Source organism: Pan troglodytes, chromosome 23, assembly GCF_028858775.2.
Source record: "Pan troglodytes isolate AG18354 chromosome 23, NHGRI_mPanTro3-v2.0_pri, whole genome shotgun sequence".
NCBI lineage: Eukaryota > Metazoa > Chordata > Mammalia > Primates > Hominidae > Pan > Pan troglodytes.
Window position 1 is genome coordinate 32,989,909 of NC_086016.1, and position 24,016 is coordinate 33,013,924.

Consider the following 24,016-nt stretch of genomic DNA (forward strand, 5'->3'; position numbering starts at 1 on the left):
GGATGGTCCAGTCCCTACCCTGCAAGGCCATTGAGGGGCCACAGCGTGTCTGCACACAGAAGGCATTCCATCAGTGAGAATGGCTGTGTTCCTGCAGGGAGATCGGTGAAGGGGAGCCTCAACTGTGACATTGGGTCTTTTGGCAGACTTTGTTTTTGTTTGTTTGTTGTTGTGTTTTGGGTATTTTTGTTTTGTTTTGTTTTTTGAAACAAGGTCTCATTCTGTTACACATGCTGGAGTGCAGTGGCACGATCACGGCTCACTACAGCCTTCACCTCCCTGGGCTCAGGTGATCCTCCCACCTCAGCCTCCTGGGTAGCTGGGACCATCAGCATATGCCACTATGCCCGGCTAATTTTTCTATTTTTTGTAGAAGACAGACTTTTATCATGTTGCCCAGGCTCTTTTGGCAGAGTTTGGACAGAAGGTGGCATTGGGCTGGCCCTCAAAGGGGTGGGTGGGGCAGGACCTCTGGTGGGGGCAGATATGAGAAGGTTCCATGCAGTGGGGACATGGCGGGAAAGGCCCCAAACAGGAGCGCTCAGGCCTTTGCAGGGAACAGGGGACAGATTGGTGTGGCTGGGGGATGGGCATGAGCAGAGAGCAAAGTGAGGTTGACTGGACAGGGGTGATTGGCTTGGGGTAGGCCTGCGATGCTGAGAAAGGAGCCCAGGCTCCATTCTGGGGGCCTCTGTGCCCAGAGAGCAGTTTCCACATCTCCACCCAGCAGAGCCCATCCTTCCCTGCACACCACAATGTAGGGAGCTGGCGCCCTGCATGCAGGTGGGTGCCTGTAGGCCTGCCGCCTCCAAAGCCCAGTCCCGGCCCTGCCATTCAATCTGGGCTCTCTTTACTGTCCTTCCCACTGACTCAGGTGGGCCCTTGCCCACCCCACCCTGGGAAGGCTGGGCCAGGATGGGGCAGGCACCTCACCCCGGCCAGGAACAGAAACGGGCACCATCTCGGGGACTGATGTTTTTTGAATGGCGCTATCCACCCTGCCCTGCTCGGCCTGGCTGTGCAGGCCTCTTGGTACCATGTCTGTTCGTAATGACCATAACAACTCTATTTTCTTCCACAGATGACTCTGGGGACGACGACGAGGCTGCCAACCCAGCCGACAAGAGCGAGCTGCACCACACCCTGAAGAATCTTTCCCTGAAGTTAGATGACCTCAGCACGTGCAATGACCTCATCGCCAAGCACGGCGCTGCACTCCAGCGCTCCCTGACAGAGCTGGACGGCCTCAAGATCCCATCTGAGAGTGGGGAGAAGCTGAAGGTGGTGAATGAGCGGGCCACCCTCTTCCGCATCACATCCAATGCTATGATCAACGTGAGTACCCACCCCCACCACCCTGGCACGGGGCTCCCTGGCTCCAGCCCCGGGGTCCCTCAGTGGGTGACCAGGGTCAGCTTGAAGGGTCAGCGTTCCATTTCCTGCAGTTCCACGGTGTTTCCCAAAGCCAGCGCCCCCCAGCTAGCTTCCGAGTTCTCAAATCATCTCCTTCACTCGGCCGTCGTTGGGCAAGGACATTCTTCTTAATTGTCTGGAGGAAACTGGAGTTGGTTGTGGACTCTGGTGCAGTCTGCAGTTACTTACTTCATGCCTCGATAAGGAAGGTCGGGGCCCCAAGTTAAGTAGCTAGCCCAGCAGGTCAGTTCTGCCCACACAGTAGGGACACAGCTGCCACACTGGCCCTCAGTGGCTGCTACTCCTCCTCCCTGGGTTCACTCCCCAGATGCAGTGGGAGCAGACGCTGTGCACAACAAGGGGAGGGTATGGTGGGGGGCTGCAGTGGAGGGCTCCCTGAGCTAGAAGAGCCTCAGAGCTGAGCCTGCCGAGGTCGTGCCAACCTGATGGTAGACAAAGCGGGTAACCGCAGTTGTAAACTAAGCAGTCAGCCGCTCATCCCGGCTCTGGAAGCCACACGGCTAGGACTGGGAGCCAGGAGGGTGTCTCGATGGTGGTAGGAGGATAGTGCTTGGCCCTGCTTCCCTCTTTCTGTCTGGGGAGTGTTCCCCAGAAGTGTGCGTGCTCCTCCAGGCCTCCACCCTCCAGACACAGGTCTGACTGCAACAGCCTCCTCCCAGGACAGTCCCCCAGGGCGGCACATCTAGGCCAGGGGTGCAGTTGTAGGAGCTTGGGGTGGCCTGCTGGGAGTAAGGAGACCAGAGCAGAGGAGCTGTACAGAAATGGAGGCCACTACAGAGGAAGAAGTGAGGTCCAGAGAAGGGGGTTCAGGAGAGTCATCGTGCTGGCTGGGGACAGTGGGCAGTGCTGGTGCCCGGGTGACCTCCAGCTGGGGGACCCAGCCCCCAAACTAGGAGGTTAGACCAGGGCCGGACTGGGAGCTGGGACCAAGCTCCAGGCCCCACAAGAAATGCAAGGGCAGGGTGGGAAGATAGAGGCTGGAGCTCACTACAGGCCAAGAGCCCAGGCTAAAACCTGGGCATCCAAGACCTGCCCCAAGCCGGCTTCACTGGCCTGTTGGCAGCATGATTGTGGGGCAGAAGGGCCACCCCACCACCCATACCTGCCCAGATATGCTCAGGCTCAGGCCTGGAGCACCCAAATGCAGCCTTGGGAATCCCACCCTGGGGCCTGAGGCTGGGCGAGGTGTGCCCCCCTTCCCGACTGCTGGGAAACTCAGCCTGCAGGTGCCCACCCGCCTCAGCTCAGCAGGTGTGTGCACCTTGTCCATCCCAGATCCCACAGTGCTGGGGGGTGGGGGGCAGTTGGCCCCATATGCCAAGGATGCTGAGAGGCTGCTGGGCCACCCTGCATGTTGGCCCCATTGTCACCTGCACTGTTTTCCTACATCCACCCTCTCAGGCCCACTGTCCTCCTTACAGCCCACAGACCAGATTGCTGTACTTCTACCAGGGACACTCACAAATGTGAAGCACTGAATGACATAATAATGCGTTTGTATTTCCCTGTCCCTCCCAGAAGCCACTGCCCGAGGCTTCCCAGGCACTGCCTCCCTACCCGAGACCAAAACTGCTTTGTCTTGAATAAGCAGTTTTGGCTTTTCCGAGATAATGAGCGTCTCAGCTGGCTGCCGTCTTGCACAGTCTTTTATCAGACATCAGAGGCTCATCTGTGTTTACGAAGCCATCAGAACAGCTCCAAGTTTAAGTGCCTAATGAATTGTTTTATGAGAAGCACAACCCCCTGGGGTTGGTCACGATTCCTTTCTGCAGCTCCGGCATCCGGGGAACATGGCGGCAGAGTCAGCCCTGAGTGACGGAAGCTGTGCCCTGGGCTGGGTTCTGCCAAACCTGCTGGTGTTAGCCTGCCATGAGGGCCCCTCCCCAAGCTCCTGCTGTTGAATCGGGGCAGGGAGGGCAGGAGTGCAGTGCTGCTCCGACAGACTGTGCTTGTAGCCCAGGCTAGCCCAGAGGCTTGTGTTTCCCCTGGGGACCCTTCCTGACAGCCACTCCTCGCCTGGCAGGAACCGGGGTAGTTCTGGAAAGGCTGTTTGCGTGGCTCTCAGACACCAAGGGTTCAGCCCCCACTGTGTGCAGAGGAGCCATGTAGGCAAAGCCGGCCACTTGCCTGAAGGTCGTGGGATACAGGCATTCCCACCCTTGGCCAGGCCTTGGCTTTGGTACCTGTTAGGAGAAGGTGTTGGACCAGGGCTCTGTAACTAGAACATCCATGCTGCTCCCACCTCCAAACCTCCAGGGAGCCTATTCAGGCACCAGACCACTTACCCCTTCCAACAGCCTGGTTAGCACCTTGAGGGATTGTTACTGTCAATGTGGAAACTGAGGCTCAGGGAAGTCACCAGCATAACCCAGCTGGTAGGTGGCCATGCCAAGATACATGCAAACCCAGGTCTGTGTGGCCTGCAAGAGAAGTGATGGCCCTCATTCTCTCATTACCTCAAAGAGGTAAGGGTGACCTCCTTGGAGGGTTGCAGAGGCCCCCTCCTGCTGTGGCTACACACCAAGGCCAGGATGCGGGGCAGCCTCACTTGCACCCTGGGCGGGATCCCAACCTCAAAGATCTCCGTGAGTCCCTAGAGTGTCTTACTTTTCAGCTTCAAGGTATCCTCTGGTCACCATGGCTGCAGCCCCACCAGGGCCCCTCCTGGGAAGCCAGGGACTTGGATATGGAAGCCACGCACCGCAGTCCCCAGAAGGTAGAAATCATCACCCCCAATCTCTTCTGATCTCACAGTGAGAGGGAGCTGCTTCTCCCACTGTGGGGGCCCCACTGCAACTCCATCCCACTCCCCAGCCCCACCCTGACTGTGATGTGTGCGGGGATGCTCCTAGCATCCCCTAGCGCCCGTGCCTGCATTAGGGAAATCTCTACTGCCACTGGCTCCTCGGACAGGGCAGACCCTCTTCCTGGTGAAATGCTGTGTGTTTTCCACTTTGTGGGCTCTGATTGAGCCGGATCGTAGAAGTGGAGCCTAAAATGAGGGATGGCTGGCCAGACAAAGCCCACATGGAGGGTGTCCTTCACAGTGCGCTGGGGCAGGCAGCTCTCTTCCTACAGGGACAGGCTGGCTGCTCCATCTTCACTTTTCCCCAAGACCACAAAGAATCTGGGGTTGTTCCGGCTTCAGGAGAAAAGTCAGGGTGGTTGGGTGTGGTGGCTCACACCTGTAATCCCAACACTCTGGGAGGCTGAGGTGGGTGGATCACTTGAGGCCAGGAGTTCAAGACCAGCATGGCCAACATGGTGAAACCCCGTCTCTACTAAAAATACAAAAATTAGCTGGGCATGGTGGCACGTACCTGTAATCCCAGCTACTTAGGAGGCTAAGACAGGAAAATCACTTGAACCCAGGAGGCAGAGGTTGCAGTGAGCCGAGATCGCACCACTGCATTCCAACCTGAACGACAGAGTGAGACTCTGTTTCAAAAAAACAAAACAAACAAACAAAACTTAGCCAGACATGGTGGTGCATTCTTGTAGTCCCAGCTACTCAGGAGGCTGAGGTAGGAGAATCGTTTGAACCCAGGAGATGGAGGTTGCAGTGAGCCAAGATCACGCCACTGCACTCCAGCCTGGCAACAGAGTGAGACTCTGTCTCAAAAAAAAGAAAAAAGAAAGAAAAGTCAGCTGATTTCTAAATTTCTTTCAAGTTTGGGAAAGGACATTGATATCATAAGCCTTTAGGTCCTCAGCTCCTAGAAGGGCAGGGAGGGAGGGGGGGGGGGTCCTCTGGATGATTCCCGAGAGCCCAGGACCCGCGGCTAGTGGTGCAGGCCCATTCCACGCACCGTCTGGTCCTCGCAGGGCGCTGCAGCCATCCTCACCTCATATCAGGAATGGCTTCAGCCCCAGGGGTTTGAGGGAACAAGGTGCTCAGAGGTGGTTTCTGGATTGGGAATCTGGAACAGCAACGCTGTGTTTCAACCCCCCACGCCTTTACCAGTGCTGTACCTTCTAGAACACCCCTTCCTCACCCTTCAGGTACTGGCAGCTCCCTTGTCATCCTTCAGAACCCCACAGGGACATCACCATGGCTTTCCAAGGCCTCTCTTGGGCAGCCGTCCTCCTGGCTGGGACCCCAGCTCCCAGGCATACGACCACGTGGCACTTAATCCATTGTTTCAACCACTCCCCACTGGGCTTTGTGCTCCCTGAGGTCAGGCTGAGTGTCTTACTCACGGGTGTCCGCAACAGTAGCCCCGTGGGAGTGCCAGTGAGTGATGTTTCATAGTGGGTCTTGTGTCTCTAGATAAAGCACTCCAAGTGGCCCACGGCTCACATTTACCTGTGATGTTACCTATTACAAAGCTCTTCTAGTCCCATTTTCTCACCTGAACAAGGTCAGTGAGAAAGTGGAGGCCCAGCCCCGAGGCCTCAGCCTGCCGAGGTCACCCCTGCACTCCGCACCCCCCTGCACTCCCCTTCCAGAGGGATCACCTGGCCCAGAACAGCATTTCGTGGCATTAAATTGTATGGGCAACCACACTTTCCATGTGCATGCCACACTGGGCTCCTAGCCTCCCTCTGCCTTGTGGCATTTTGATTGGCAGGGTTCTTTGTTTGTTTGTTTTTTTTCTTTGAGATGGAGTTTCGCTCTTGTTGCCCAGGCTGGAGTGCAATGGCATGATCTTGGCTCACCACAACCTCGGCCTCCCAGGTTCAAGCTATTCTCTTGCCTCAGCCTCCTGAGTAGCTGGGATGATAGGTATGCACCACCACACCCGGCTAATTTTGTATTTTCAATAGAGACGAGGGTTCTCCATGTTGGTCAGGCTGGTCTCGAACTCCCGACTGCAGGTAATCCGCCTGCCTCGGCCTCCCAAAGTGCTGAGATTACAGGAGTGAGCCACCGCGCCTGGCCCTGGCAGGGTTCTTTCTAGCCGGACTCAGAGGGTGTACTTTGTGGGCCTTGGAAGGACCCTCTGGGGTCAGCATCTGAGTAAGTCAGCAGCCCCGTCATGAACTCAGGGCAACCCCTCTCTCATCACACAGCTAGGAAAGCCCTGCCTGATGGGCATTTGACATCAGACCTTAGCAGCTGCCTCCTGATCCCTGCCCAGGCCTGTGCCAGGCAGGGACTCGCAGGGAACAGGCAGTCCAGCAAACTCTTAAAGTGACAGGCTGCCAGGCATGTGCTCATCAGTGTGACCTGTTCTAAGATGACCCAGGGCCGCCAGCTCACATGCCCACTTTTGAAGGCCAAGTTTAGGGAGAGCCCGGGAAGGTTCCCAGTTGGCAGAGAGGCAGATTCCTGTCCAGCTGACCACAGCCCAGCAGGAAAGCCAGGGCAAGCCTTGGCTGGGCCTACAGAGGGCCGAGGCAGCAGACACAGAATGGGAAGTAGGCTTTCTCCCAGGCAGAGAAGGAAAATATTACTATTTTCCCTTCTGGGCTGTCATCGTGCGCAGGTCTTTCTGCTCTGGCCGGGATGGGGACCTGCACCGGTTTGGCTCTGAAGCCCCCCTCCTCTGTTATTCCCACCTGCCCACCCAGTTATCCTTCCTGGGCCTCTGGACAGTTCTCCAGTCATGGTGGGCCCGTGGGCAGGACTTGGTCATTGGGCAAGGCTTGTCAACTGTGTGGGTGGTGGCCTCACCGCCCCACTGCCCTGGAAAGGAGAGCAGACTCCTTGCCGTCCCCCTCAGGGAACCTGGAGAGATCAGCTTGGCTCTTGGCTTTCAGCCATGAGAGAGAAACAGGGTATGGGGTTCACACGATTCCTGAGCATCTCTGGTGGGCCCAGCAGCCTCTCCCGACCCGTTCCCCACAGGCCACCTGTCCCTGGTTGCGTCTTCCTGCCCTGGTGGCAGTTCCCCCAACACCCATGCCCCAGCTCCTAAGGACTGGGCTATGAGGGGCTGGGACAGGCCCTGCCAGTGGGGAGCCAGGATGGGAAAGGGGATGAGTGTTCCATGCATTGCGTGGCATGCCAGACATTCTGCATGCACCTCCCCTGCCCCCACTCTGCAGGCTTACGCATGGGGAGACCAAGGCTGAGGGGCTCAGGATCCCAGCTGAAAAGGATACAAGCCCATGCCTTCCTGATTCCAGAGCCCGCTACACTGCTGCATTATGGTAGAGAAATAAACCTGACCCTCCCCTTGATCAGGGTCAGGAGGTCAGGAACACCTCCCCTGTCTACCCTCACCCTGCATCCCTGTCCTGGCACCACTGACCACCCACCTTCTGCAGGCCTGCAGAGTCTCACAGATCTTTCCACTGCAGCATCTTCACCCTGTCCTTCCTGCAAGGGCAGGACGCAGTATCTCTCACAATCCCCGTAGCCCTGTAGCCTCTCTGCCTGGCTCCGAGCCCAGCACATGGGAGCCTCGGCAAATGAGAGAGAGGGAGGAGGGTGGGGAGAATATTGTGAAAAATCACAGGAGCAAATGAATGAATCGCTTAGTGTCTGGCAAAATTCCCTAGTGGGTAATTTTTTTTGACTCTGATAAAAGCTAGCCTAGCAGATCCGTGCTTGAATTACTTTTTTGGGTAACTGTGAATTCTCCTGCCATTTAAGAGAAACCCCGCAGGACTATTAAATGACTTTGGTTTTTAGAATGAGTCTTGAACCATCACGTGCCTGCCCACAGGTGCTCGGCCGGGCATGGGGTGGGGACATTCTCCCTCATAGCAGCGTCCTCCCTGAGCACCAGGGTATACCTTGTACAGTGGCACTGCCTCTGTCACTTGGCTTAAGGTGGAGAATGATTGAGTTCGTACATATTACAAGCTCATGCTTGGAGTGTTAGCATCCGTAAAGTGAAAAAGCCGCGGGAGCAGGTTCCGTCTGCAGGCCAGGGCAGCAGAGCAAGGCTGGGGCGTGCTCTCCCCTGCAGTCCTGAGCCCCCTGGGTGGGCTGGCAGCTGGGCTCCATCCTGCTTCTTAGCCTGTGGGCTTGTTCCTGCTGCTGTCCCTCCAGTCCCTGCAGGCGGGGCCCAGGCAAGACAGACTGCACCTGACTCGACCCCCATTCCTGAACTTGGAAGGCTCCTCATAGTTGGTCACTCATGCTGGGCCTAGGACATGGTCCTTCTGACCACATGACCCCCTGTGGCACTTGGGAACCTTGAGCTGTGAGGGTGAACACAGCCCCAGCCTTGTGGGCCCCGCACCCTCCTGTGGGAGCTGTAACCACATAGGTGATAGGGGATGTCAGCGGCAAAAGGACCTTTAGGGGAAAGAGCCAGTGAGGTGGGATGGGGTGAAAGGCCACAGGTGGAGACAGGCTGGGGGCTAAGCAGGGGCACAGGTGCCAGGCACCCTGGAGTGCGCACTGGGAGCCACAGGAGGGGAGGTTGGAGTGAAGAGGAGGCCAGTCACAAGGGACCTTGCGCTGACAGTGTTCTGCTTCCACTTGAAATGAGACAAAGGACTCAATGCCAAGTGACTCAATGCCAATGTCAATGACTCAAGGCCAAATAAAATGATCCCACGTGCATTTTAGCAAGACCCCTCTGCTGTTTGGAGAATGCGCTATCCGTGAGGCAGGGGCAAGTGCTCGGAGACCCTTCGGGGGCCCCTTGGGCAGAGAAAGTAGAGCTGGCGCCCGTGAGAGTGGGCAGTGCTGCTCTGAGCTGAAGGCAGGGACAGCAGAGTTGCTGTGTGGTTGAGAAAAGAGGCCGTGGGGAAGGACCCCATGCTGGGGGCCTAAGCCGCTAGAGAATGGGGGCCTTGCTGTCTGACGCCCTGCTTGGCCCACACATGGTTCCGCAGGATGCAGGAGGGTCTTTCCCAGGAGTGGGTTTTGTGTAGCCAGTGAGTGGGCAGAGCTAGCTTGCAGAGCTAGCTCGAGGTGCCCAGTGCAGGCAGAAAGCAGGGCTGGGCTGGCCAACAGAGGGTAGATGCTTACCAGGCCTGATGGGAGAGATGCCGCACTCTTGGTCCCTGGGTTTACCAAGGAAGGTAGCATCCCTCAGGAGACACACTTTGGTGCCTGCCGCAGGGCTGGCTGGGCAGTATGGGGTGCCTGCGACATCCTGATGGCAAGGACATGGGAAAACCTGGGGAGGAAGGGCACCCGGCACAGCCAGCACTCGATGGAGTGGGCTCGGGGGACACTCCACTTGGGGACACTCCAGCTGCAAGGGCAAAGTATGAGGGGGAAGTAGGAGACATTGGGGGCACCAGATAGAGTGGGCACTGGGGGTAGCCAGGGGCTGCTGGGAAGAGGGTCACAGGAACAGAGACAGCAACCTGGGGCCCTCAGACGGGGCTTCTGATGTGGGGCATCATAGAAACAAAGACCCGCATCAGAAGGGGCCCCACTGCTGGACATGCTGAGGCTTCTCTGAGGCCCCTCTTGGCTCACGGCCCAGGAGATCACATGGGGCTCCTTAGGCCAACCCAGGCAGGGGTGAGAGGCCCGGAGCTGCCCTCCCTTGTCCCTCCGGGGCCTGTGGGGCAGGTTTCTGCCCAGCTGACCACCATCCTGCTCTGACAGCTTGCTCATCCAGGGCCTGGGGAGATGGGTAAAAATAGATTCCAGATTTGTCTAAAATCAGTTGGCAAACTGGAAGCCAGATGGTGTTGGTTCCTGTGTGCGAGTGGCAAACTATTTTGAATGTGGAGAGGCTATTTTAAAGTTTTAATTGGACTGGAAAGCTGCTTCACCAGTGCCGAGAGTGAGTCACGTCAAGGAGACATTCTGATCGACCCCCGGTGGGGACTGGGAAGGGCTGAAACCCCTGTGTGCTACCAGCCTGGACCAAGCGCTCCTGTGAGGAGCGGGCCCTGGAAGCTCAGCCTCGGGGGTCAGGCAGGTGATGGAGACACAGCATGACAGCTTGGCTGGGCCAAAGGGATCCCCGAGGGAGCCCAGCACTTCCCCTTGTGGCTCCATGGGTCCCCAGTCTGGGTCTTGGACACTTAAGACCAGAATCGCAGTGCAGCTCCTTCCTGCCTTTGTGAGGCACCTGCTGAGCTTGGGTTTCATCTTGTGTAAAGTGAAGCCAAGCCAGGCATGGTGGCTCATGCCTGTAATCCCAGCACTTTGGGAGGCCGACGCGGGCAGATTACTTGAGGTCAGGAGTTTGAGACCAGCCTGGCCAACATAGTGAAACCCTGTCTCTACTAAAAATACAAAAATTAGCCAGGTGTGGTGGCAGGTGCCTGTAGTCCCAGCTACTCAGAAGGCTGAGGCACGAGAATCGCTTGAGCCTGGGAGGCAGAGGTTGCAGTGAGCTGAGATGGCACCACTGCCCTCCAGCCTGGGCAAGAGCAAGACTCTGTCTCAAAAAAAAAAAATAGGTGAGGCCAGCCCGCCACTCCTCAATGGCAGGGGAGGCAAGATCCTGTTACTCCAGTGAGTCCCCTGGCCATGCAGAGGGTTCAGGGAGACCATGACTCTCTGCGATCTCACCGCTCATCACCTTCAGAACCCCAGGCTGGTGAGAGGCAGGGTCTGTGGCAACAAGGGATGTGAGGATCAGCGTGGAGGGTGGGTAGCCTTGGCCCTAGAAACCCGGAGAGCAGAGGGTCCTCCGGCCGCCCACCTGGGAGCCCAGAGCCAGAGGGCAGACACGTCAGATGCCTGGCAGGTCCTGGACCAGCCACAGATAAGAACACGGCCCTTTCTCCCATTATCCCTGCACCAGGGGTGCTGGGACCTCCTGTGTGTGCTAATGGCTGGAGCCAGTTGCCTAGCCTGGACCATATGGGCATTTGGCCCATCTCCCCACCTCCTCCGTGAGCCCAGTGGCTGCCCACGTCAATGCCCAGCAGGCCTCTGGTGCCTCCCTCACATCCCTGTCTAGAAGGGAAGTTTCCAGGCAGCCACTGAAGTCCAGACAGGGTCCTGGCTCTGCATGCTCCCAAGAGCCTGAGAGGCTGCCCCAGGTCACACACAGGGGACCCAGGCTAGCTGACCTCACACCTTGCTCTCCCGCCTGGCCTGGGGAGCAGTGAGATCACTGTCAGGATTAGGATTAGGATTAGGAACAGCAAAAGCGATTAGAGTTTGTCCTCCTCTTCCTGGGGTACATCTGGGCAAAGGTTTCCAGGTCAGAGATGCTCAATGTCTGTCCCATGGGGGCACCGGTGACCAGCAGCAATCCCTGCTCAGACCTCACATGGCATGGCCCCTGACTTGGTTTCCCCTGGGTGGGCAGCCCTTACAGCCTTCTTCCCCAGGCCAGACTTCTCAGTAGGGAGAGTCCCTGGTGGTCAGGCAGGGCCTGGACTCCCCAGGTGGGGCTGCCCCAGGGCGGAGACCCCCCTTGTCTGTCGAGCTTTGTGGTTCTCACTCTGCTTGGGGGCAACTCGACAGGCTCCCTGCCCTCCCCATGGAGACAGGACCACACTGCCCAGGGGCTCTGCACCCCAGGCCGGCCCCTCTGCATCTCAGAGCACCCATACCCCCAACACCCCTTTCACCAGAACCCTCTGTGCAGCACTTGGGGGTAGGCAGAAGGGGCAGGGCCAGGAGACTGGAACTCTGTCCCCACGCTGAGGACAATCAACCTGACAGGTCACAGAATCAGGGACTCTGTAGGAGCCCAGGAGGGCGCCAGGAGATTACAGGCCTGTCCCAGGATGGGCAGTGGGGTAGCACCCATGCAGGGCCCAGGTACCACCTCCAGCTCCCACTAGGACCCCTCACTCTCTTCCCCTTAAATAATTCAGGACACAAATGTGTGGGTAGGGGGCTTCAGGTCAGCCCGTCTCTCCTCCTGCTCACAGCTGAGCACGAGTCTCCTGGCCCCAGGTAGAGCTGTCACACAGCCTCAGAGAAATGAGACCACGTTCAGGCCTGGGCTGGGTCAGCCAGGCCCTCCCTGGGCCCCTGGGAACCTCCCCCTGCCAGTCCCTCTGCCGGGCCCCAAGCCTAATCCAGCTTATCAAGCACACAGCACACAGCCCAGCTCAGCATTCTGAGAACAGCAGGGCCACGCCAGGCGCCTGCCTCTCCCCACAGCACAGCCAGGATGGGGCCTGGAGAAGGCCGGCAGCAGCAGAGGAGACCCTGGGAGTCAGGGATGGACACCAGGTGGGTGCATCCGGGCTGGGGGAGGTGGACGGGCTCTCTGCATCCATGGGGTGACCAGGCAGCTCATGTGCTGTGGTGGTAAAGGCCTTGGGTGCAGCCACATGAGGCCTTTGATATTAGAGCACAGCAGTTTTCACCCTGCCCCGCTTTTAGGTGACTGTGACACTCTACGACCTGCATGTGCCCAGCCTAGGCACATGTACCCAAATGAGGCCCAGCTGTCCTAGGGACTTCCTGTCTCCCTGCTGCACGATGCCAGCTGGCCCTTTGGTAGCCTTGAGGGGGACTGAGGTCACTCACGGCCAGTTTATCAGCCAGCAACCCTGGCTGTGTGTACAAAGTCCTCAGCTGGGGCTAAGGGTGCTGGGAGGCCACCCCTTCTCCCTGAGGCTAGGGCTGGGCTCTGTTGCTTGGACAGGGTTATTCCCAGGCAGCCTGGTTAGTGAATATCTCCCAGGAACCTAGCTCCACACCAGGAAGGCTCTGGGATCCCACAACATCCCTGCCCTCAAGGGGCTCCCAGACGGCAATCAAGATTTGGCTTTACAAAGTAAACCCTAACAGCACTGGTTCCGTGCCCTGGGGGACATGCAGGTGAGATGCTCAGGGACTTGGATCCTGGCCCTACACACACCTCCTTGTGGCCTTGGGCGAGTCCCTCAGTCACCCTGAGCCTTCATTTCCTCCTCGGTCATGCACACTATATAAAAAAAAAAAAATCTACCTCAGTGCTTGTAAGAATGCCTGCAATGCCCTGCCCCACAGTGGGCCCGCGGTGTGAGGGAGGCGGGGCTGGCATCAGAATCAGCAGGAGGGTTTGAATTTGAGCCAGGGAAAGGCAAGAAGACAGGATACCTGGTGGGCCACACTCAGGGCCCTGGGAAGGAATGGAGCCCCAGGAGATGAGGCTGGAGAGGATTGGAAACCATTTTCTATGAGAGGCTGTCAGCTGCCCGGATCTGTGGAAAAAACAAATACTCCATTTTCCCTTGAAGGAGAAAATAGTCATTTCTAAAGTATTAGAGTCCCTGTGAACAGCAAAGGTAGGAGGTAGGGGGCCTAATTCATCTTTGTTCTCTGGTCATCTTTCCCTCTTTGCTTTTGCTGCTGGGAAGCCCAGGCACCCTCAGATGTGAGTTTGTGGGAATTCTTACCATGACCTTTGGCTACTATTTTAAACTGCTGTTGTATGGCTCTTTCATAAGTCTTGTAAATGACATGAGGTATATGAAAACAAAGCACCCATCTATGTGAGAACTTGTGGATGGAGAGGATGATTCTGGGGGCTGTAGGAGATTGGCAGGAAGTGATGGTGCAGGGATGAGGGAGGGCGGGGCAGAGGCCTTGTGCAGCCAGATAGGCAAGAACCCAGAAAACCATGAAGCACCAATTCACTCTCACCATGCACAGCACAGCCCTGGCCTCTGCACCCCTACTTGCGTCAGGCAGGCAAGGGGATCGTGCCTTGTGTGGAGGTGGCCCTGGGGCTAGACAGACCTGGGATCCCATCCTGTTCACCCTGTACTGACCCGATTAGCCCCTTCTCCCAGTCCCGGGATGCAGGGGACTTCCCTGAAGCAGCACCCAGGGAGATAAGGGTGTCCTTCATCACTTGCACTCTGAGCCTTCAGACCAGCTCAGCAGAGCCTGGAGACCTGCATGGGCCAGGGTCAGCAGAGCAGCAGTGTCAGAGAGCCCATGAACAGGTGGCTGGAACCAAGACTAACTTGACAGAGCACTGGGCCGAGCTTAGGGCAATGTGGGGAGGAGGGCCTCGTGGGAGCTGCAGCCAGGTAGGAGTTAGAGCAAGCTCTCAGTTGAGGACCTGGGTTCTGGATCTGGCTCTGCCACCTCCTTGCTGGGTGCCCTCAGGGCTAGCTTTGCTGTCTTGGGATGGGGTGGGAGTCTCTGTCTACCCAACTCATGGGGCTTCTGTAAGGGTCTGGAACATTCCTGAGGCACCCAGAGGGATACCGTCCCCCTGCCTCCGCCACCGCCCTTACACCCACTGGCACAAAACCAGCAAAGAGGTGCCATCTGGTCTGGCTGCTGGGGCACACTGTCTCTGAGTCTGTTTTCAGGGTCCTCACTCTAAGGCCTACAGCAGTGAGAGAGGGACAGGGCTGTGGTTGAAGCAGGACGGCCGCTGTAGGACTCCAGGTGGTGAAAGGCTCGGCTTCCAGTCACAAGCCAGGGAGCAGTGGAGTCAGGCCTGGAGCTGGGTCTCCCAGGACTCACCCAGGCCCACTATGGGGTCTGCAAATTGTATGATGGACAGTGACTGCAGCCCCACACCCAAGGGACAGCCTTATAAGACCCATAAACTCAAAATAGCCCAGACCTTCAACACCCTGGACTCAGTCTCACACATCATCAGGATGAGGCGCATGAGATAAGGAGGTTTCTTTCTTTCCTCGAGGAGGCCTTTCCCCCTGCCTCAACCTGCAGGGAGGAGACCTTCATCTGTCCAATGGGGGTGACTGCACTCCTCCCACCTGGAGAATTTTGCCGGATGAGCGGAGATAGGCCAGCTTGTGGGCACAGCATCTGTCAGGCATCACCGTCTGTCTCACAGGATGTGGGCTCAGAGGGTCCAAGGGGCTTCTGCTGGAACCCAGGTTTTCCAACTCCTGATAGTGCACCCCTGGCCACCACACTCTGCTGGCTTCCTTGGGCAGGCCATGTTGCATCTCCAGGCCCCATTTCACATCTCTGGGATGAGGAGGCACACCTTGCCCTGCCCACCCTGCGTGGTGCTTGAGGGAGATGGGGGAGGGAAGGTGCCCAGAGGAGGGCTTGTTCAAGGAGTGGCATCCCTGGGGCAGGCTGTGCAGCCAGCGCCCTGGAACAGGGGCAGGCTGGGGGCCCCTTTCCACCAAGCCAGGCCAGCCACGAGAGCTCGGGCTCTCCCTGTGGGGTGGGCGAGTCCCCAGGCAGGGTGCCCCAGTGCACAGCCTTGGGGAGCCTCCCACCCTTGGAGGTGCTCTCCTGAGGCCGCCTCAGGACACCCCCGTCTCGCTCCCACTGCTGTCAGTCCCACCCCCCGGTAGGTGTCACTTGGCAGCAAATGTCTGGGAGCAGCTGCTGATTCAGGGGCATTCCTGGCACAGTCGCTGGAGAGACCGACCCAATGGGCAGGCATCTGAGCTGTTCTGACTGAGGGGCAGGCCGTTTCCTGGGAGAGCGATGCTGCAGAGGTCTGAGGAATGGTGGGAGTTAGCGGTTGTGGCCTGGGCACCAGGTGCCAGGGCAGATGCGGGAGGGGATCCATGAGGCACGTCTGTTGAGTGCTCCCTCGCCCTGCCTGCCACATCACCTCCTGATATTTCCTCAACAGCTGCCTTGTCCCTGTGTCACAGGTGAGGACTGGTGTGCCCATCTTCCTCCTTTGGGGTGGGACAGCCTGTGATGTGCATGGAGCTCAGTGGGTGCTCCAGGTCAGCTGGGGCAATTGGGTGGGGAGGAAGTGCTGGGGCCACTGATGCAGATGCAGGCCAAGGAAACGTCCCTTCCTACTGGCTTCAAGAATGTGTCCAGAAAGGACAAATCCAGAGGTTCCTAGATTTGATCTCACTGCCCTCCAGGGACAGCTGAAGCCTGAGCCATCCTCTCCACTGTAATGACAGGGCAGAATGACCAACCCCTGCTTCAAAACTGGTGATGGAACCATCTATGGACCTGGGAAGCTGAAAAGATTCTGGATGTCTTAGTAGGCCACAAGCTTGAAGGGAAAACCTTAAAAGCAGTTATGTGATTCAGACTCTGAGGTAGCTTGGTAGAAAGTGCCAGTCCCACTTCTGCCAGACAAGACCAATTACCTCTCTGAGCTGGGGAGGATAGCAGAACGTGGCTTTCCTTCCTTCTGTGCCACGGCCAGGGACTGGCCCAGGGTAGACAAGGGCCAGTGACAAACCTGAGGCCTAACACTGCAGGGAGGACGTGGCCGCAGAATGCTCGGGCCCTACCATAATGAGCAACAGCAGCCACCTCAGCTCCAGGCTGAACCAAACCAGCTGCTGCTGGGGAGGCAGCGTGCAGACCCGTGGCACCCAGGTTTGCTGTTCCCCAACTGGCATCCTGACCGTGGGAGGCCAACCAGGGTGGGTGCTGGTTGCTGGGCGGGCTCTGAGAAGGCCAGGGTTCCCACATCCCTAAGGAGGCCAAAGGGGGCAGTAAGCATGTTTGTGACCATCCCAGCAGAGGGGGCAGCTAGATGGCCCCCAGGGCCTTCTTCACTGCAGGTGTCAACAAAAACAGACTCTGCAAAATATTTGAAGAGATTTATTCTGAGCCAAATATGAGTGACCACAGCCATGACATAGCTCTTGGGAGGTCCTGAGAACATGTGCCCAAGGTGGTTGGGGTGCAGCTTGGTTTTATACATTTTAGGGAGGCATGAGGCAGCAATCAAATACATTTAAGAAATACATTGGTTTGGTTCAGAAAGGCGGGACAGCTCAAAAGCAAGGTGGGGAGGGGGCCTTCCAGGCTATAGGTAAATTTAAACATTTTCTGGTTGGCACTTGGTTGTCTAAAGACCTGGGATCAATAGAAAGGAAATGTTCAGGTTAAGATGAAAGATTGTGGAGACCAAGGTTCTTTTTAAGTCTTACAGTGGCTCCCCTTGGAGACAATAGATGACAAATATTTCCTAATCAGAATTTTAAAAAGGTGCTAAGACTCTTACTTCATCTCTTCAGGGTTGGGAGGGCCTGGAAGAAAGCGATCTAGCTCTGTGAATAGAGATTCTTTACAGATGCACGTTTTCCCCCACAAAGGACAGCTTTGCAGGGCCACTTCAAAATATGGCAAAGAAGCATGTTTTGGGATGAAATACTTTTTCTTCCTTGACTCGTAATGTTATGCCAGAGTCAGGTTGGAAAGTAAGTCACGATATATAGGGTTAAATAAAACCCATCTGATGAGAATGTATGGTTTTTAGGGCATGACTCCCCAGACGCCTTAGATAGGAATTTGGGCAAGATAAAAAATATCAGAGCTTAGTCCTCACAGGGAGTGGAGGTGGGGGAGCAGATGTGTTATAGGAAAGGGGTCCTGATCCAGACCCCACGAGAGGGTTCTTGGATTTCGCACAAGAAAGAATTCAAGGCGAGTCTGCAGTGCAAAGTGAGAGCAAGTTTATCAAGAAAGTAAAGGAATAAAAGAATGGCTACTCCATAGACAGAGCAGCCCCCAGGGCTGCTTGTTGCCCATTTTTATGGTTATTTCTTGCTGATATCCTAAACAAGGGGTGGATTATTCATGCCTCCCCTTTTTAGACCATAGAGGATGACTTCCTGATGTTGCCATGGCATCTGTAAACTGTCATGGCGCTGGTGGGAGTGTAGCAGTGAGGACGACCAGAGGTCACTCTCGTTGCCATTTTGGTTTTGATGGGTTTTGGCTGGCTCCTTTACTGCAACCTGTTTTATGAGCAAGGTCTTTATGACCTGTATTTTGTATCTCATCCTGTGACTTAGAATGCCTTAGCTGTCTGGGAATGCAGCCCAGTAGGTTTCAGCCTCATCTTACCCAGCTCCTGTTTAAGGTGGAGTTGCTCTGGTTCACATGCCTCTGACAGATGGGCCCCTGCCAGAGGCCAGGGTCTCATACCGCCACTCCTCCCTCCCCAGGCCTGCAGGGACTTCTTGGAACTAGCAGAGATACACAGTCGGAAATGGCAGCGGGCACTGCAGTATGAGCAGGAGCAGCGTGTGCACTTGGAGGAAACCATTGAGCAGCTGGCCAAGCAGCACAACAGCCTCGAGCGGGCCTTCCGCAGTGCCCCTGGCCGGCCGGCCAACCCCTCCAAGAGCTTCATTGAGGGTGAGTGGGCAGCCAGGGCAGGGCTGTCCCATGACCTTCTGCCAGCTGGCTCTGCATACACAACTTCTGCTCCCCCACATGCACATCCCTGGCTGTGCCCACATGTGGGCTGGGCTTGGCCAACTCTTGACTGCCTCTTCGTGGTTTTGTATCTCCCATGTCCATCACCCACTGGCAACAGTTTCTCTGCACCTAGGTTCACATTCTCAAGAGTTAAATTTAATGAGCCCAGCTGTCCCGTGTGTGACAGGGGTGTCCTGGTGCCAGGTGGCCACCCACCTAGCCTTGGGTTGGGGGTCATGGGGACCCTGGACAGGGGTCCATCAGAAAGGGAAGCTGGGCCACAGAAAGACTGACCCACATGTTGAGAGATCGGGGGGGCTTCCAGAAAGAGGCCCCTGTGCGGTGAATGCGTTGAAAGCACATGATTCTAGCAGAGGGAGCAAGGGTGGCCGCAGCCCAGGGAATCAGGGCTGCCCAGGTGACTGAAGCAGGAGGGGAGTGAGGCCAGATGGGGGTTGGGGGAGCCCTTGGCTCTGGACTTAGGGAGGCGAGATGAGCCTTTTGTGAGGTTACAAACTAAAGCTCTGTCTGTGTCTCTAGGAAGCCTCTTGACTCCCAAAGGAGAGGACAGTGAGGAAGATGAAGATACCGAGTACTTTGATGCCATGGAAGACTCCACATCCTTCATCACCGTGATCACCGAGGCCAAGGAAGACAGGTAAGGTGGCTGCAGCTGGGCAGAGCCTCCCCAACCCTGGTCTTAGGCTGCATCTGGTCTTTTCACCAGCTATCTAGTTGTCTACTTGGGGTTTTCTTTCTTTTAAATCTTGCTTTGGCCAGGCCCAGTGGCTCCCAGCACTTTGGGAGGCCAAGGGTAAGAGGATTGCTTGAATACAAGAGTTTGAGACCAGCCTGGGCAACATGGCGAAACCCTGTCTCTACAAAAAATACAAAAACTAGCCAGGCATGGTGGTGCAGGCCTGTAGTCCCAGCTACTTGGGAGGCTGAAGTGGGAGGGTCGCTTGAGCCCAGGGAGGTGGAGGCTGCAGTGAGCCATGGTCATGCCACTGCACTCTAGCCTGGGCAACAGAGAGACCCTGTCTCAAAAAATCAATAATCTATCTGTCTTGCTCCAGATGGGATTTCATTGTTGTGTGAGCCTCATAGAGTATACTTACACAAACCTAGCTGATAGAGCCTGCCACACACCTGGGCTATATGGCACAGCCTATAGCTCCTGGGCTACAAACCTGTACAACATGTGACTGTACTGAATATTGTAGGCAATTGTGACACAATGGTTAAGGATTTGTGTATCTAAACATAGAAAAGGTATATTAAAAATACGATATGATAGTCTTATGGGACCACTGTCATATACACTATCCACCCTTGAAATGTTGTTATGCGGTGCCTGTCTACACACAGAACACACGGCAGTGACCAGGACATTTACTAGCAATGAAAATGATGTTGTCTGGAGAGAGGATGGGCCAGGTCCCAAGGAGGCCTCGGGATTCATCAGTAACTTGCCTCCCGCTTTGTATTTCTTGCAGAAAAGCTGAAGGTAGCACCGGGACAAGTTCCGTGGACTGGAGTTCAGCAGACAATGTAAGTGAGGGGGAGCACTGTAAGGGCCAGAAGGCAGCTTCTGGCCTAGGGGGTGGGAGGGACAGGCCAGCACCAAGAACTGGGGGCCAGCAGGCAGGCCCATGCCCCAGTCCAGGAGCACCATCCTGGCCTTCCACCGGCAGTGTGCCAGTGGCCGGCTTGGTGCCAGTCCTCAGGGTGGAGGGCAGAGACCTGGAAGCCAAGGGGGCGCTCTGGCCTCTGCTGACGGTGAGGGGGTCCCCACTTATGTGGCAGGTACTAGATGGTGCCTCGCTCGTGCCCAAGGGTTCATCCAAAGTCAAGAGGCGAGTCCGCATTCCCAACAAGCCCAACTACAGCCTTAACCTCTGGAGCATCATGAAGAACTGCATCGGCCGGGAGCTCTCCAGGATCCCCATGCCGGTGGGTGGCTCGGGCAGGGCAGCCCCGGCAGGTCCTCTGGGGCTGCTTTCCTGTGCATGGATGAGCAGTAATGGCCTGTGTGAAGTACACACAGCCTTGGAGTGTCATTTTCTTAACGGCACCTGAGGAGCATGTAACTAATTATCTAATCGTGCACACAGGCATTGCCCAATCTTCCAAAGTACAGGGATCTTTGGGCTCTGACAGAAGGAGCCAGGGAGAAGCTCTGCATGGATCAGCAACCTGGGGAGCCCCAGAGCACCTCTGGATCTCACAGGACCTTACCATGTCCCAGCTGTCCCGATCTGTAGATGGGGAGTGGCAGGATGGGGCTGTGTGTGGAGGGGTGGGCCCTCCTTCAGCTGGCAGCCATCCCTGGTGCCATCCCCAGGAAATGCAGGCTCAGAGCTTGGATCCTCATGCCACCTGGCTACAGTGGCATCTCCACTAGGCCAGACGGTTCCGCTGTGTGACCCAGAACAAGTTCCTTCACATCTCCAGCCTCTGTGTCCACACGTGTAGTGTGGGGAGAAACACAGCGTCCTCTTCACAGTGTCTGGGAGGATGGAGCAAGATAACACGAGGAAGCTGAGACTCGTACCTGATGGCATCGTGGTGGGGAGAGTGACCCTGCCCTATCTGACACCGAGATAGGGGCCTTGAGCCTAACCCATCCTGTGCCGGGCCCCATCACAGCTCGGAACATGGGGAAGACCCACTTCCTCCACCCACAGACTCATGTGCTCATTCACTCACTGCTTCCTAAGATTCTGCACTGAAGATACAGCAGTGGGCCAGGCAGAACCCCTGGCCTTGGCGGGTGTCCATCCGAGCAGAGGAGAGCAACAGTGAACATGATAAAAGTGTGTAGGATGCAGCAGACCAGAAAGTGGGGAGGGCTGTGGAGAAAACAGCCAGGAGGGGCCAGAGAGGTGATGGCTTGGGGGCCACACTGTTGGACAGGGCCATCTGAGGAGCCTCACTGTGAAGGTGCCATCTGAGCAGGGATGTCCCTGAACATCCGAGAAAAGCAAGGGCACCGTGCCAAGCCGGGGCTGGTGCCCAGCCTGACCACCCACCTGTCCACCCACAGGTGAACTTCAACGAGCCCCTGTCCATGCTCCAGCGGCTGACAGAGGACCTGGAGTACCACCACCTGCTGGACAAGGCGGTGCACTGCACCAGCTCAGTGGAGCAGATGTGCCTGGTGGCCGCCTTCTCTGTGTCCTCCTACTCCACCACAGTGCACCGCATAGCCAAGCCCTTCAACCCCATGCTGGGGGAGACCTTTGAGCTGGACCGCCTCGACGACATGGGCCTGCGCTCCCTCTGTGAGCAGGTGAGCGGGCTAGGCTGGCACTGGGTGGCGCCCACCCACACTCTGGCCAAGCTGTTCCTGCCAGGCCCAAGGTGACAAATGGGATGCAGCGTCTGTCTGACCCTGACTGCCCATACCCAAGGGGCTATCAAGCTGAGGTCCAGCCAGGGAGCAGGGCCTCCCATGGCAGGGGCAGGCACATGGCCTCCTGGAGATGGCGAGGGGCATGAGAACTCAGCCTGGTGAGGACAGGGTCAGGCCTGGTTGCAGGGAGGGGGAGGATAAGCTCCAGTCCAGGGTGTTGTGGAGCAGAGGTGGAGGGGCATCTGTGGGCACTGCTGGGGAGGAGCATGGGGTCACTACCGAGCTGAAGGCGGCTGGCAGGAGGAGCCTGGGTGCAGTGGGATGGACTCTGCCCCAGCCAGTGACAGCAGCCTGTCCCCACCACCCCTTCCCCACAGAGATACGCCAAGACCCAGGCCCAGGAGCCTCAGCAGTGGCAGCACCATGCTGAACCTGGGCGTCCTGGTTGGAAACGAGGTGATTCTGTTGGTGCTGGGGTTGCCCTGGCTCCTGGCATAAGCGTGGGATGCTGGCCATTCACAGACCCTGCTGCTAGTTGAAGAGGCTGCAGCTGCTGCAAGGCCCCGTTAGGAGGTGGCTGCAGTGACCCACGCAGGGGTGTGGTGGCCAGACCTGGGGGAAGGGGGAGGCCAGAACACAGGCAGCTTTTGAAGGATGAGCCAGCTGGTTTGCTGACGCTTTGGATACAGGGGTGGGGGGCAGTCAGGGTGATCTTGGGTCCTTGGCCTGAACCCTGGAGTGAATGTATTTCTCCACTTAGCAGACATTACGTGCCCTCGACATGCCAGGTGCTGCTCAGACATGGAGGTTTCAGCTGGGAAGTGAACAGACACGGCTCTGGTTCTCATGGGGCTGGGAAAGCAAGGCAGATACTGTGGCTGCTTCCAGCTCTTTTAGAAAGGGGGTGGTCAGGGAGCAGCTTTGCTGATGCAGAAAGAGTGAGGGGAGGAAAGGAAAGGAGGGTGAAGAAGCAGCAGCTGGAGGGCGGTGCACCCCGGGTGGGGCCTGCCTCCTGACCTGCCAGAGGAACCCTCTGCTGCGATGGAGGGAGTGGCCCACAGGGAGGCCTAGGGAGATGGAGGTGGGAGTGGAGGGGGCAGATGCTGGATGCGATTTGAAGGAAGGGCAGGAAAGGTTTGCTCAGGGTTAGAGGAGGAGCATGAGGAGGGCCAGAGAGGCTGCAGAGTGTTTGGTGTGAGCGGCTGGAAGGGCAGGATGCTGAGGTATAGGCGAGGAGGAGGCAGAGCTTCCCATGGGCTCCTTGGGGAGGGATCAGCTGAGCTCAGGGCCAGGTAACCCGTCTCCTGGGATAGTTCGCAGCTGGGCCTGCACTCCTGGGGCATAGGAAGCAAGTGGGCACCTCTTACAGAGACAGGAAGTGAGGCGAGGCACACTGGGGGCAGCGGGATCCCAGCTCTGCCTGTCTGAGGGGAGATGTCCAAGGGCAGCTGGAGGCCAGGGGCAGGGCTAGGCTAGGGCTGCTCTCCTGGGGAGTGGGGAGACTTAGGAGAGGGAAGCCTGGGCCCCACAGCCAGAGCAGCATGGAATAAGGAAGAACAGACAAGGGAGGCTTGGTGGAACTGCCAGCAAGGCAGGGGAGGGCCGGGCCTGGGGCAGTGCATCGATGTGGATGCCTGCTCTGGAGCCAGGCTGGCCAGAGGCAGGGCCCGACTGCCCCTTGGCTAAAATCACTCTGCCAGTCTGGGCCCCCTTGGTATAACATGGCACAGCAGCCGCACCTGGTGTGTGGGGAGGATTAGATGAGAAGTGGACATGGAACCTTCGGCATAGTGTGACACCCTTTATCAGCCCTCAGTGCACCTGTCACAGACATGTCTTTGAGCATGAGGTCCACCATCACCCCTATTTCACAGCCCAGGAGCCAGGCACTGAGAGGCTCAGGACAGCACCCGGATGCTTTTCTGCTCAAGGCAGTGCCTTCCTGGGTGCCTGCCTTGGGTCCATGGCCACCTGAGGAACAGCCAGGATTGCTCCTATGGCTACAGAGCTGTGCCTGCTGAGGCAGGGCGAGCTGTCCCTCCCTGGCTAGGGGAGGTGGAACCTGGGCTCATGTCTGGCAGATGCTCACATCCTATGGGTCTGGTCTCAGGTGAGCCACCACCCCCCCTCAGCTGCGCACTACGTGTTCTCCAAGCATGGCTGGAGCCTCTGGCAGGAGATCACCATCTCCAGCAAGTTCCGGGGAAAATACATCTCCATCATGCCACTAGGTGAGCTGGGGCCCGGTGCCTTCCTGGGACACAGAGACATTCTGCATAAGAGGGAGGATTCTGGCGATGCAAAAGCCAGCTGGGGGCTTCCAAGGGAGA

At 57.1% G+C, this 24,016-nt stretch overlaps 1 protein-coding gene and 2 long non-coding RNA genes across 13 annotated transcripts in view; 1 reads left to right on the forward strand and 2 right to left on the reverse strand.

Annotated features, from left to right (window-relative positions):
• Positions 1 to 24,016, forward strand: part of OSBP2 (oxysterol binding protein 2) — a 295,322-nt gene that overhangs the window by 232,300 nt on the left and 39,006 nt on the right. For 8 of the 11 annotated variants that reach the window (XR_010156104.1, XM_016938976.2, XM_054675830.2 and 5 more), the window contains 7 exons: positions 1,082 to 1,335; positions 18,076 to 18,268; positions 18,872 to 18,989; positions 19,828 to 19,882; positions 20,138 to 20,284; positions 21,378 to 21,623; positions 23,797 to 23,917. Coding sequence is in view for 10 of the 11 variants with exons in the window: in XM_016938976.2 (XP_016794465.2) it covers positions 1,082 to 1,335; positions 18,076 to 18,268; positions 18,872 to 18,989; positions 19,828 to 19,882; positions 20,138 to 20,284; positions 21,378 to 21,623; positions 23,797 to 23,917 (1,134 nt within the window). In the remaining variant the exon portion in view is untranslated. The remainder of the gene's footprint in view (positions 1 to 1,081; positions 1,336 to 18,075; positions 18,269 to 18,871; positions 18,990 to 19,827; positions 19,883 to 20,137; positions 20,285 to 21,377; positions 21,624 to 23,796; positions 23,918 to 24,016) is intronic. The other 3 variants (XM_054675829.2, XM_054675826.2, XM_054675828.2) reach the window with 1 other exon arrangement.
• Positions 2,914 to 4,234, reverse strand: LOC134809722 (uncharacterized). The gene is made up of 3 exons (XR_010156110.1): positions 4,042 to 4,234; positions 3,720 to 3,854; positions 2,914 to 3,617 (listed from the first exon to the last, which is right to left on the reverse strand). It is a non-coding gene; the product is annotated as an uncharacterized LOC134809722 (long non-coding RNA).
• LOC134809721 (uncharacterized) overlaps positions 20,283 to 24,016 on the reverse strand; it is a 32,718-nt gene continuing 28,984 nt past the window's right edge. The window contains exon 3 of the long non-coding RNA XR_010156109.1: positions 20,283 to 20,840. This is a non-coding gene — a long non-coding RNA (uncharacterized LOC134809721). The remainder of the gene's footprint in view (positions 20,841 to 24,016) is intronic.